Source organism: Pomacea canaliculata, linkage group LG2 (genome assembly GCF_003073045.1).
Source record: "Pomacea canaliculata isolate SZHN2017 linkage group LG2, ASM307304v1, whole genome shotgun sequence".
Taxonomy (NCBI): Eukaryota; Metazoa; Mollusca; class Gastropoda; order Architaenioglossa; family Ampullariidae; genus Pomacea; species Pomacea canaliculata.
Window position 1 is genome coordinate 1843502 of NC_037591.1, and position 15090 is coordinate 1858591.

General features: G+C 40.9%; 1 protein-coding gene across 1 annotated transcript; it reads right to left on the reverse strand.

Annotated features, from left to right (window-relative positions):
* Nucleotides 1–5626: 5626 nt before the first annotated feature.
* LOC112558066 (ribonuclease D-like) lies at nt 5627–13631 on the reverse strand. Its single transcript, XM_025228254.1, has 7 exons — nt 13092–13631; nt 10528–10788; nt 10108–10314; nt 9057–9178; nt 8268–8454; nt 7455–7589; nt 5627–6767 (listed from the first exon to the last, which is right to left on the reverse strand). Exons 2-7 carry the CDS (start codon nt 10774–10776, stop codon nt 6219–6221), a joined length of 1449 nt encoding a protein of 482 aa, XP_025084039.1. The 5' UTR covers nt 10777–10788; nt 13092–13631; the 3' UTR covers nt 5627–6218.
* Nucleotides 13632–15090: the final 1459 nt, after the last annotated feature.

The following is a 15090-nucleotide window of genomic DNA, read 5'->3' on the forward strand; positions in this document are numbered from 1 at the left end:
TCACACTCACAGGAAGGTGCAGGGTGGCGGGCAACAAACCCTTTTATCTGTTCTATCCTCTAACTTTTCTTTTCATTTGTTCCCAGAAGTATCTGGCTGGGTATCAAGTGAATTAATGTGGGCGTGCCAAGGCAGAGACCAATCGCACGAGGGACTACTTTTTGTGGTGACGTCATGCCTTTGTGCGTGCTTGAGATAGTTGACCTACGAAGCTGTGAACCACAGCTGTGTTGTCTTGGACTTCGGATATCATTCGTCATTCCGGGTGGTTTCCAGTGCTAACGTTTCGCCCGTTAGACCCGCTTACAGATCGTTGGTCGTGGACCTCACCCGCTTGGGACTCATGTGGATACGTCACCGACCGAACTTCAGCTCGGGTGCACCACTGTGTTCACAGCTCGATGCCTTGGATACAACTCACCGATCAACAGTCCTGGGAACATCCATGCCAACGATTCACCGTCTTGGATACAACTGTGTGATCGTCTGTTCGGGACTTGTGTACGGACAGTGCGTGTGTGGGTGTGGACACAATCATGTGACTGCTCTTATCGCATTACCTGACCAGCGGGGTGTCAAAGGCCGGGGGAATTATTCCCTTTCTACGGACGGTAGACAGACCAATTGGGTTTTTTTTTCGAATTCCATTGCTTTTTTTTAAACATTAAATTTGTGTTCAACGTTAGCGGGACATTTGTGTGAAAAAGGATAGAAGAGTGCCGCGAGCGTAGATGTATGTAGATGTACACTCACACTCGCAAACATTTGTAACTGCATTCTTCTCACAAAACTTTACTCTCCTTTCCGCTTTAAATCGGCCAAATAACTCAGATTTGACGAATACTTGCTTTAAGCATAATATTTTACATGCCTACCAACATCAAAAGGACTTACGAATGTATTTTATAAGTCTTTTATTATTAATTGTAAGTTCTGATGATTTGTTTATAACTTAATAGGGTGATGTCGAGTATTTTACCAGTTGGCTACTTGTATTATTTGTTTGGTTTGGTCTGGAACATTCTGCAGGCTGCTTGCTTTCCAAATTGTCATGGACAGTCAGATCCTGTTGGGACTTGAATGAGGTGAGTAAGTTGTCACCTGTACTTTGTGTGCCGCCGGTGAAGCAGACACAATGACGATAAGTGTGATAATAGTGTCGTCAGCAGTGATATGTTAGTCGGCCGATGACGTGTTATGGATTAATTCTTCTGTTGCGGTACATTCTCGGCAGTAAAATGTCCTTGGCATGTTGCTGTCTGATGAACTGATTCCGAGAAGCTTGGGGGCGAAGTCGATCTTTTTCCTGGAATTTTCCTCTTGCATGGCCTCCCGTCTGTTTCAAGGAAAGAAAATTCAGAGAAAAGACAGATCACCAGCGAGAGTTCGTTAACTACATGTCTTTTGAGGCAGTTCAGAGTAATTTTGCAGTATCTTCCATAGAAATACTCAATTTAACTTTTATAGCAATTTCATGCGCAGGTAGAGTGTTACTACTAACACTGAATTAAAGTGAATTTTATTTCAAATAATGTCGATGTAGCTCATAGTATAGTAGCAGAAGTGGAGAATAAAAATATTTTGCAAAGGGTGGTTCATTGTCAAGGACTTGTCAGAGATCGAGATCACCGAGGTATGTGTTATGTTTGGCACTGTGCCAGGTGAAACGTGTCGCAACCTTTCAAAATTGTCCCCAGTGGCTCCTGCATGTTGCAACGTGTTAATAGGTGGAAATGGTCATCATCACCAACATACGAGTGTCACTCAAGCCAGTCTATCAAGCTACAAATATTTAATTACTTTCCAATATTGAGAAGAAAGGGTCTTAGTTCTGGCAAGTACAGACGCCACCCAACTGCGAACTTTCGGACAAATGAACAGACGCCGTGTAGTTAAATAATTTATTGCAATGCTTTCATGAGTCCAAATATTGAGTTGCGAGCTTTTTTCCGCCTTGCGACCACCCACCCGGAGCAGTACCTCCAACGTCTACCCCCAACGGCCTCTACCCCGAGGTGTCATTCGATAACACTCGGTGGTGTCACCATCTCAGATGACTGGAAAGTCTCTCAGTGCGCACGCGCACGTCGGCAAGAGATACCACTTCTCATATACAGACTCAAATTTATATTAGAAGGTAATACAAGTTTTATTATTACAGTGTTTTTATTAAAATGGCAAAATACCGACTAAAAAACAATGCACGTGACAAACATTTTTTTTAATTTTTGGAATGTAACTCGTTTGTAAGTAGGATGGCGTCTGAGGTCCACTGTTAAAACATCGTCAAGCACCAAACTATAAAGTCAGTCATTGTTTCAGTTTGTGTAACATTGGCTTCATAATGTTAGCGCCTGACCTCTTACCAGGCTCTAAATATTCGCTTTCAGAGGCTAAGAAACTTTAAGAACCATTAGAAGTGACTCCAACTGTCACTCACACGATTATCAAGATTTTCTATTACCTGGCTTCAGCTCTGGTCTGAGTGTATGGAGCTGTTCGCACAAAACCCTAGAGAGACTTTTCACTGCTATCTCACCATTAACCCATTCCCGACAAGTGCACTTATCTGATAATGTCAGTGGCTCATCAAAACAAGTGCCATTGTCAGTGCCACTGTAGGAGTGAGTTAGCTAGTGAGATATAGTGAGATTGTGAAAATAAAACACTAGCGACAGCAACACAAACAAAAATAAACTTACGAAAAGCACAAAACATTGGTAGCTTCCTATAAATGAAAGGAAAGTAAGCTTTAAAGAGCCTGAACTGAAGTGGTTCACTGTGTGTAGGGCACTGCTTGCAAAATGCAAAACCCAGCTCACTCCTGTTACCACCTTTTGTACATCACGACAAACTCAGGGACAGGTTGATTGTCATCTGATTTCAAGAAGGTCTCTAACACAGTGAAGATGATTTTACATTTCTCTGTTTCCAAAAATAAGCGGGTGGACAATCTCCCGCTTAGTTTACAAAGAGTTAATAAATTGTATAAATATATTAATATGTGAATAATAGAGGAGAATCAGCTTGCTGGCAAAGACCAAAGAGCATTTGTACCTGGGACTATTTTCCTTAGGGACTAGACGTCAGAACAAAGAGGATCCTCTTTGGTCAGAGGTCAGTCATGAACTCGATATTTACTGATCTTTCTTTTGCCATAATATCATCCTTCTTAACGAAATGCGAGACAGGTAACTCATAACAAGAAATTGTTGAGGACAACACACGAGTCACAGACAACACTGCGTCCACCACGTGTTCTTTCTTACAACAGATTACAAAGACCGGTAAGTGGGCTTACAATTCTTCATTATCTAGGAGCTTGTGTTGATTTTAGGTGAGGGAGGAAATTTTCACCTAACTCAAATCAATACATGTAAATGGCTACAAACCATAAATAACACATCATTGCCATAAGCGACTCTCTACCTTCCAGTCCTCCAGTCTCTGTAAACAAAAGTTACTTCAGTAGTTCCAAATGTTTTCAGTTTTGTAAGCCATTCAGTTTCTCAAATGGTAACCGTGGCTGGTGCCCTAATATCGCAGATCGCAGATCGGTATCTCAATGCAAACAGAATGACCAACTTTCTCACTTTCGGTGAAGTCCAGGAACGATAACACTTACACCTACTTATACACTCCCCCGAATAATCTCCCTTGAATACTATAGTCTGGGGCCGCTGGGGTTGACTGGACCAACACACCAGGCTGACGACGATACAGTCTGTACCCCAGGGGTTCAGTGAACCTTTCGCTCACTCATGCACTTATTGTCATGCGTTCCTACTAGCGCACAGTTAAGGGCGACAATCCCTGCCTTCCAACACAGACAAGGGTGACAACCCCCGTTCCTAACAGAAATGTACTTTAAACATAATATTTTGACATGTCTCAAGACAATGAAAAGGCATGTACATCTTTTGTCATTATTTTATATTTTCTCTGACTTTTTAAAAATAAATCGATGCTCATTGCTTTCCCAGTTGACCACTCATGAATTTTGTTTGATCTGAAATTTATTTTTTTGAGGGTGCGTAGTGAAGATTTGTTTTCTTTCCAGTAGCTCATGGATGGTCGGATACTCCTCTGATAGTTTGCAGACGATCTCCTTCATGTGCTTCTCGGTCAAGCAGACGATACAAGTAACCGATACTCCGGACAAGGCGCTGGATTATTTTTAGTGATGTTTCATCCTCAGGTAAAGTGTCCTTATTTGATATTACTACGTGAAGTGAGGTGGAGAGACTTCTATTTCAATGTCGACCTTTGTACAATTAACTCAGAGTAAGTAGCACACGTTAGAAACACACAATTTCAGAAGTCATTCGTTATTAAGTCACACCTCAAATCGAGGCCAGAGACGTATTTGTGATTGTTCCTGTGTCAGATAAATTATTTCGTAGCAGTCAACTTTTGCACACTTTTTTTAAAACTTATAGTTTGTGCTTGGTGCTAGATGTTTTAAAATGCTGAAAGGGTCACCATTACCAACGTTTTTGGATAATGCATTCCGAGGTCTCAGTTGCGGCTATGACGACTGATCACGTGACTTCGAGTGACTACAGCTCATGTGCATTCATCCTTCCGCTTGTTGACATCAGAAGCGTTTGGTCACGTGACACAGACAATCTACTATTACAATTTTTCATGGTGAAGGAAACAATGGGATTGGTGCGCATAGGTCACTGACTAGATCCCGGGCTTTGTGGCTATCATCATACTAGTTTCTTTGGATGATATCAATGACGCAGGCATAAATGTCAGGTTAAAGGTCGACTGCTGCCAGAAATACATTTCAGTATTGTCGGACCTCGTCTCTCTTACTTTTTCTGTAGGTTGAGTGTTTACTTATCTCCCCCTCTCTTACCTTCTGTTTAGTGTTCAGTTTTCGTGTTCACTTCCCTGTACCCTTGTTTCTTTATTTGTGCTCATGAGTTTCATATAATTCTTTATTTCCTGCGTCTTTCATGCTCCTCCATTTGTGCAAGTGTTTCGGCTTAAAAATATCATTTTTCAAGACAGGGAAGAATATTGGTATGATCAAGATGCACAACTCTTCAGAACCACGTATATGCAGTCTGTCTTTTCCTCGAGCTTCACCGAGTCAGACACATCCTACTCAGACCTTGTTCACTACTGCATTCTACAAAAAGCTGAGATTTGTGATTGGTCTGCTCCTAGCAGAAATTCTACAGCTACTTATGTGTTGGCCTCCCAACCTGCCTGCTTGAGAAGATTGTGGCATCTTTTTATCTTTCCCACATTTCTCCCTCAACCACTGCTAATTTGATAGCTACACGAAACAAATACAAACGAATTAAAAACTTTTAATAGAAGAATTTCACAATATGGTTTGAAAATAAAAATCTGTTATTTACATTAGTATGCAAATTTGTTATCTTTGGAAATAGTTGTTAGTGAAAGGCTAGACAGGCTTAGTTATATCTTTGTAATCTACACAGAGATATTACTTCAAGATGCGTTTGGATCAAAGGTTCACGTTGGACACAAGATTTCATACTTATCTCTCAATGAGCAACACATAATGTCTAATAATAATAATAACAACAACAACAGAACAGCGACAGTCTATACTGTGATATTGGTATATAGACAGTCTACACTGTGATATTGGTATATTGACAGTCTACACTGTGATATTGGTATAGAGTCAGTCTATACTGTTATATTGGTATAGAGTCAATCTATACTGTGATATTGGTATAGAGACAGTCTATACTGTGATATTGGTATAGAGTCAATCTATACTGTGATATTGGTTTATAGGCAGTCTATACTGTGATATTGGTATAGAGGCAATCTATACTGTGATATTGGTATAGAGCCAGTCTATACTGTGATATTGGTATATAGACAGTCTATACTGTGATATTGGTATAGAGTCAATCTATACTGTGATATTGGTATAGAGCCAGTCTCCACTGTGATATTAGTATAGAGTCAATCTATACTGTAATATAGTATAGAGTTACAGTCTTTACAGTGATATAGGTCTACAGCCAGTTTCACAGTCACAGTCAACTTCGTCATATTCAAATTGTTACTGTGATGGTGGTTACTCGCTGTCACAGAAATAGTCATCGTCGTGGTCCTCGAGATAACCAGGTTTGTGATGTAGTGTAACGCCAGTGTTACATTCATGTAACATCGTCATTTTAAAAGTAATCGTCGTTATCGAGATAATCAACGGTCTCATATTAGTCCCTAAATGTATCATCGTAATAGTCGTCGTCATCATCGTAGTCGCGCACATTAAAGCGCCTCGTGGCCCTTCCCCTCCGAGGTGGTGGCCTTTGAACTTTACCCACTGCCTGCAGGCGCTCCAGAAAGTTCTTGGCCTTCGCTTTCAATCTAAAGGGCACTTCCGGTGAACTGAGATAGAAACGAAGCTTCTTAGTGTAGCCTTCGTTGATCTGGAAAGCGCCTGGGTTCTCGGTTGACTGCTGCACGCTGGTGTCCACGCTCTCCTCCTGGTGCAGCCAGTACAGGCGCAGCACCACAGGGTTCACCGTGGGGTCGTTCTCCCCCTTAGGACGCAGGCATCGACTCAGAAGTCGTTTCTCGAACTCCGCCACGTGCTGGATGGGTGTCTGCCTGTCATACTTCTTCTCCATGTCTCGAAGTGCGATTGCATCTAATCGGTTTTGAATTTTTTGTGCCAGGTCCTTCAGTACGAAGTCTCCCGAGTGACGTATGATGACATTCAGGAGCCCAAACATGTGGCTTCCAGGGGCAATGTGTTCTCCCTGCAACCGTCAAGTGATAGTGAGGCAAATGACATACTTCTCACAGGCTCGTCATTCCAAGTGTAAAGTTTTGTCATTGCAGGACCGTCAACCTGAGTACAGTAGACTCTGGGAACCCATTGGGCTCTAGTTTACAAGTCCATATTTTGTTGCTAAATGTTTTTGTAGCATGGCTGCTAAGACCTCTTGTATAGAGCAGAAATCAGAATAATGACAGACCTAACATTCGCGCTTGTTCTCAGCTGGTTATCAGTTTTTAGCTTATAATCAGCTGGTTATCAGGAGGTTTTGTCAGCTGTTAGCTAATGACATTCTTAAAAATAAGTTCTTCTTCAAAATTCTGAGTGCAACAGAAATGTTAGAGTAACTTCAACATTAACAGTAGAGATGTACCAAATTTTTTTTGTACAAATGTTGATAATACAGAAAAGAACGCTGTTGTTTCAAATAAATGTAAAATCGTTACAGTCTACGAATCTTTAAATTCAGTCGAGGAACCATTTTGTTTTCACTGCGATATTATAGAATGTAGACACTGATATGTCGGAGATGACTGAGCGAAACGCACATTTAGAGTGGTTTGCGTTGCCAATGGCGTCCAGTCTAGTATGTGCAGTTAGACTCCAAAAACTTGTTTTATAAAAGGACAGGTCTCACACCAAACAATCATAAAAGATGCACAGTTACCTTTTCATTTAGTTCCTTCTCTACTTCCTCGACCTTGCTTCTGAGGCTTTGAATCTTGAGGCTCTGGATATTACTCGGCAAACCCTCCACCTTCGTGCTGTCACATGGCAACTTGGAGATTGCGATTAATACATCCTGCGTAACAAAGACCAAACAATATTGCGTTAATAAAGAACAAAATAATGCCCTAAATCAAGATCAAAGCATTATTGGGTGAAAAAGGATCACAAACAGTATTCGTACATAAGCATTCTTTTGATGCGACCTCCGTGACAGTCGTGTGCGCCAAAATGGACAATGGTTGTTGTTACTGCTGACACCACTACCATCGTCACCTCTACTACTACCACTGATACTACTACAACTACAAATTTCCAGCTGCAAGTCAAAAGACAACTGAAGAAGAGAAAGCTACAAAAGCTGTGTAAATAAGGAACAAAACGTAGCCTGTTGTATTCTCGTATGGCACGACGATTTTAAAAATTTTCTTGTGAGCGTTGTTGTTCTAACTTTGGTATAATATTCAGTTAGAAAACAACACTGTACGATAATAGAAAGCAATTTCTCAAAGTGAAAAACCAAACAGATAGTATCTACTGTACTGAGTGTGCGGGGCTTGGGAATGACAAATAGTTGCGGAGCAGAAGAGAGAGCAAGATCTGGTTTCTCTGGGTGTGGAGTGTGCCACGGTTGTGGAAGATGGCAGTATGGTTGCTGAAAACTCTTGTTTAGAGTAGAGGTCTCGTGACCTCCGAATATTTTAAATCCACAGGTCACATTCACTGTTTTCGATAATTGCCTCCCTTAGCTCACCTCATCTTTGATGTCCGACAGTCGATCTGGAGGGCGGGAGGTCTTTGCAAAATCCCGAAGAATCTGAAGAACCAAGGCTTGTTCGTTTTTCTCCATTCTGTCCTTCACTTGCTTGTCCATTGTAGCCTCAATGTCTTCACGAGTTCGTTCGTTCAGCTGCCTTGTCAGGCCCTTGGACTCCACTAGGCTAGACAGAGAGAACCTCGGCTAGAAAAGGGGCAAAGTAGTGTAGACATGGGCAAAGTAGTATGGAGATGGGGAACTAGGTTACAGATAGACAAACTAGACTAGACAGAGAGAACCTCGGCTAGAATAGGCGCAAAGTAGTGTAGACATGGGCAAAGTAGTACGGAGATGGGGAACTAGGTTACAGACAGAAAAAAGTAGGCTAGAGGTAGATAAATCAGGATAGAGACCAAAACTAGCCTGAAGATGGACAAGGTAAGCTAGAAGTGGATAAGCTAGGCTGAAGGTAGACAAACTAGACTAGAGAGTGAAGGTCGGGCTATGGAAATGCACTAACAAACAAACAGCTACAGAGCCATGTTTGTAAACTTTCACATATACTTCCTTTTGACTTAAAGTGATTAAATAAATTTTGACTCTCTTTGACTAGGAAGAATAGAAATGGATTGGATAGGGACTATGTAAATATGCTTCTTTGTTTTCTGAAATACAAGTTTCTTACAAAGAGATTTGAGAGATTTCTGCCAAAGGTATTATGATAAAGGCTTTATTTCTATCAGTGAACTGAAGGTTTTCTTGCTCTTTATGTTATGTGAAAGTTACCTCTTCATCGCCGAATACACTTCCGGAATGAGGACCAGCACATCATGACTGGCGTACTTGATCATTTCTGGTGTTAACGGTCGCTTTGCCCAAAAACTGCCTTCAAGCTTGCTCCACTGTGTCTGTTTTAGACGATGACCACAGAAAAGTGTTTGGTTTTTTTATTTCATGAAACACAAAAGTTTCGACAACTGCCTCGGTCAACCAAGATTAAATGCAACATCGAATCAAAAAGATCTTAGCTTGGAGATAATAAATATATTTTATGTAAAGAACACAAGAAGAAAGACACAAACAACTGAACAAGTTACAGCTGATATATTAAGGCACGGATGCACAACCTACGGCCCGCGGGCCATATCCGGCCCGCGACGCGGTGCCATCCGGCCCGCGAAACTTCTGCCCACAGTGCAGGAAATCGGCATGTTAGTAATAAAAGAAGACCTTAAAAAAAACGAAAAAAAAAAAAAAAAAAAGGAAGAAGAAGTATTTATCCCCACGTAGGGGCGTCTCTCAATCTTTTTTTCGATGGACGAACATTTCGATTCAGTGCTCCAACTTGTTGTCTCTACGATGAGGCCGGACATTCAGAAGTTGGTTTTGGGAAAACAACTTCAAATATCTTACTAATTACTACATAATTAATGGTAAGTACAACTTGTTTCTAAAAAAAAATGGTATCTGCTCTATTTGTTTTTCCTTTTTGTATTTTTGCGGTGAAGTGGCCCGCGACACGGCTGTCCGAAATGGATATGGCCCGCAGGCCGAAAAAGGGATATTAAGGGATAAAAAAATAAGAAAAAAAAAAGAAAAGAAAAATCTCTGGACAGATGAAAGAAAGCAAGTTAGTTTTGGAAATACGTATACGGAGGGCAGAAAACCTCATGGATTTGTAAAGAACTCTTAGGGATAATGGTATAGCCAGATGAGAGGGATAGTAAACTCTACTCATTCATTCTGTTCGCTCGATAGGAAACTATCGGGGTCAAGGTAAGAGAGAATGTGTACCTCAACAGATTGTCAACAAGAAGCAAAAGACAACTTGACTCACCTGTACTTGTTCTTTCTCCTGTAAGAGGGCGGCTTTCTGAGGGCAGTAGACTTCACACGCCTCGGCCAGCTTCATGCGGCTGGGGTAACGTCGTCCCTCGGCTCGCTGCAGCTCCATGTGAGCCAGCTGCGTGTCAAACACGTTGTGCAGCTTCAACCCGAACTGCCAGTACAGCGCCTCGGCGTCATTCGTGCTGGAATGTATCACCTGGGGAGGAAGAAGCCACAAAAATTCACTACAAAAAATAATTGACTGAGATAGATTTACCCTGACTTCATCTAAAAATTACGTTTATATTTCTTTTAAAACATCAAAGTTGTTATACAATTCTTCACTAAGTTTCTTCAGCTATAAATCAGAAAAAGTACAAAATATTGTGGCAAAAAAAATCTGCTACTCCTTTAAACCCACGACTCTCACCTTGACGATGGTATCACTTTCCAGAATTGATTTCAGTCCACCTGTCTTTAGCATTCGTGGCTCAGTGAGGACATCAAAGAGATAGACCTGTCCTTCTTTAGTTCCTATCTGCAGGAGGGTTAAAGGACCGGTCTTGCTGAGGTGTACACCTTCTCCATCAACAGCCAGGTACGGTTCTCTTTTGAGGTCTTGTAGTGCCCGTTCACAGTCTGTTAGTGAGTTGACAATTTGAGGCTGGCGGGTAGCCATGATGTGGTGAGTCTGGAAAAAATGTATCTGTGATGTACCAATCGGTCTAACAATGATCTGGAGGTTATCCACCAGGAGATGGACAGAAGCAACATAACAAGCTAGATTATAAAAAGCCAAAATATTCTTTAAGTGGAATAAGTTTTAGTTTTATCACAACTCTTATTGCAAAAATTTTATCCTTTGTTCTCGGAATGTGTTACCTTATTTCTGATCAAGGAGCTCGAGTACTTGAAAAATTATTTTTCTTCACGTCCCTATATTGTCCTCCATAAACGGGACACTAACCTTGTCACTGCTTCTCTGGTCCTGACTGCAGTTCCTGCTCACCTTACACCCAGGTTATGGCGGCCTTGGCCTTTACCTTAATTACCTTTTTTTCAAGCTGTTGTAACCCGAGCCGTCCAGGTCTCCATGCTCAATGCATACAACGATCTGCTTTAAACCAACTCCTCCCTGCCTTAAAAAGTTTGGAACATATTGTTTTGTTGTGGGAATATTTGGAATCGGGTATTGATCTTGAAATTGGGGTATTATGATTGGGTATTGGAGTTTCAAGGATTGGAAATACCTTGGCCTTCTCACTTCTTTCTGTATCTCTGTTTCCTGATTTTAAATGTAAACGCGACACAGCACACCACACCCGCCACTTTCTCTTCTCGGTGAGCTGGTCGATACCTCCACCCGTCCTTACCCATTGATCGCTATTGCGTTGTTATTGTTATTTCTTTACTTTATTGATTGTCATGTAAATGAGACAAAGATATTTTCGTGCTGAGGTTTATCCAATTTCAGCGGGCGTTTGCTACAACTGTCAACTGCCAAGCTGGAGCACTAGTATTGAGAATATACAATATTCAACACTGTGCTGTAAACAACAGGATATTTCACTATCTTATGTAGCGTTCATAAAGGGCATAAATAAAACTTCGGAAATGTCTTTAATTTATTTTAGTTTAGCAGCTTGGTCAAGGTTTTGTCTATGTTATCATCTGAGACATGATCTTAAGTTTCTCTGCTGTTTTAAACCCACTCCACCCAGTCTGCACACTGTTGGTGACAAGCGCTTGAACCACTGCACCACTAACCGCTCAACTGTAAACATCTGGAAACTGCGTCGATACATTTGCTACCTGGAAAGGGGAAGACTGAAAGTAGATAATAGAAACATGGCATGGCTCCCACTGAGTGTTCAGGCAGCCAATGCTAGTGGATGGCAAGATGCCAAAACACAGTGAACCGGGGTGAACCGCGGCGCCATGACATGTGAGCGTGAACCTGAACCCGGGATTATTACATAAATGGCAGCATATAAAACGAACCTTCTTATTTACTTCGACAAAAATATCTTGAACTTTGTCAAAACAGTAAACATGTTATCGGTCAAGGGCGCATAAACTGGTAACTAGGCACTGCATGACCAATTAGTCATCTTTCTAGGAACCATTCATTTTATATCGCATCAGGAACTTGATATGATATGCAAACAGCTGTTTTTGTTGGAACTGTGAGAATAAATTGTCACTAAAAATATCTTCTCTGTGAGGTGTGGATTATGAAGGTCGTGGGTTCACACGTGCGATGAAGTTACAGTGTAACATTTTCTCCCCTCCACAACCAATTGTTACAGGTGATTGATAACTCCTCCGACACCACTGTCACACTAGTCATGTCTCCTAAAAGAACACATAGATGTCTCGGACATTTCTACGGAAAATGCTAAAAGTAGACTCTAATATGTTGACTGCAAATGTCTTAATTCACTGAACATTATAACTATTTTCAGTACAATCATAACACATATTTGGTCCTAGATGGCCACAGCAAGTTGCAAGGTAGGTTTTCATTAACATGAGAACAAAAACTTTTGTCGTTTTTCTTCTGCTTCATTTTTGGCAAGCACAGTTAATAAGCGATTGCTAAACCGTGAAAGCCTTTATAAAAATACACGGAAAAGCAAACACAGAAAAATAGAAGAGGAAACAAAATTCAAAAGGCCTCTTGTGTTAGTTAGTTTAGTTTATTCCTTACTACTCCTCAAGGAGCAGAGGGCCGCAGCCTCTTGGATTATTGGGAGATAAATGCACCAAGCTTTATTAAGCATTTTTAACCTGATTAAATCGTCAAGGTTTACAAGTTCAACTTTGTTTTTTTTTTCTTTTAGTGTCTAAGCCAAATAAAGGAAGATAGTAGAATGAACTACTGAAACCAATAAGGAAAAAACAGTAATCTAGCTCATGTGCTTTTATCCACGATTAAAGATAAAAGGAACCCTTAGAAATTAACTAGTTATGTAGAAAATATATTTCACTTACCTGTTTAAGTAAAACCACAAAAAGTTACCGGCAGACTGACTGTCAAAATGGCGACACGACTGATCGCTGGCAAAAATGGCCGCGTCACTGTTGACTGCCCTACAAACGTTGACAAATGTTAATTTAATTAAATGTTATCTTAATTTGATGGTCTTTTTTACGAGCAAGTCACCCCAAGAAACAAGCTGCAATCGTGCCGACGCCTGTTCTACTGACGACAAGCAATGTCTTTTGATGAGGCAGAGCCACTGACTTTCGTTTTCTCGTTTTCTAAGAAGAGGTGGATGGAGACACTTCCTTCTGCACTTAATACCCCTGCTCCCTCGTTTATTTATTCTTGTGTTCACCCGAGAATGTGAAGATGCAACAAGTGGTGTATTGCCATGGAATGGACTTTTACAGGCATAGGCAGGTGGTGCGCTATTTTCACGTTTACTTGACATTTTGCCATCTGCTAAAATGAACGGTGCCACTATGTCTTGGATAATCAAAAAGTCTTCCAGGTTTTCCCGCACTTCCCGTTGGCACACTTTTTTTGTTTTTGTTTTTGTTTTTTTGTTTTTTTGTTTTGTTTTTGTTTTTGTTTTTTTGTTTGTTTGTTTTTTTTGTCCGAGTTATGAACGTCGAGCTATATGACACGACCTGATATACACCTCACACCTGTTTCTAGAAATAATTCAGAGATAAATTCATGGCTTATCCAGTAAAATACAGTAAAATGCACGAAGACTACAGTGGTTGTCAGGAATGCAGTTTAGGTGAGTATGTGTGTGTATATAATTAAGAAGTAAAGCGCGGAAGTCGAGATAAACATTGGGCAAGGGGAGATCACTCTAGTGAAGCTAAAAGCCGCAGACGACTTCGGCGGACATTTCAGTTGCATGACGCGGAGTTATGCGAAGAGTCTTAGCACTCAGCGTTCAAGAAGTAATTTCTTGCGTAGCCAAGGTAACATTTGCAAACCCTATTCGTTACTTATTCTAGACTATTTTTGTGTATTATTTTTGGCATTGTTAACAATCCAATGAGTGGCGGAATCAGTGAATTGATCACAGGTGTAGTTCGCCAAGATAACTAGTGCGATAGACAATGGAGTGTGAAGAGAAAGACCAGGAATTTTATTTATAGAGAATTAATACAGATGGATTTGTTAGGAATCATTTAGGAGAAAAGGGAGCTACTGCGACCCAGATGTGCAGGACATCGGCGAGAGACGCTGAAACAGTCTGAGAAGATCAAGTGTAGATCTAGGCGCCTTCTTATATCGAGAAATGGTCTCCCCCTAACCCAGTCAGCAAACCCACCGGCCCCCAGCTGCCGTCAGTGGAGACTGCTGAAGTTATCATTCGTAGGTTCATTGGAAGATTGGTATGGAATCGTCGAGTATCAGGTGCCAGGGTACCAGCGGACTACCTTCCGCGAGTAAGATTCAGGGCGGATGGACTCTCCTCTGGTGTCAAGGTAACGAAAAGGGAGAGTAACCCTCGTTTGTTGAAGAATTCCCCCGCGTGTAGTACCACTGAGTTACTTGAAAGAATTTATTGCAAATGCAATAACCGACGGACCGAGTTCCAAGGACGAAAGATTTGTAACTTTATATGTTTCGAAAGTGAAGAAGACATTTTGGTTGTGACTTTGGTCCACAGGGCCTAGAACATGAGACTTTAGAAGTGTAAACCATAGTGGGAAATTTTGTATTTAAAAAGTTATTTGTTCAATTAGAAGGGAGATCTATCATTATCAGTGTTATGGGGGGTAATAGCATGTTCTGAACTGATCATAAGCAGTACAAACTTAACAAGCAGGTGAAGGAAACAAGGAAACTAAAAGAAATATTAAGTCAGTATTAGACCAGGACTGCTCTGAGTAAATGCAGGAAACCCATTGGCAGATAGAATGTATTAAATCCTTCTTTTCCATGCTGTATGCCAGCTTCCTGCACTACAGACACTGTAAATAAGTTAAATAAAAAAACTCCTTTGAAATGTACTAAAAAGGG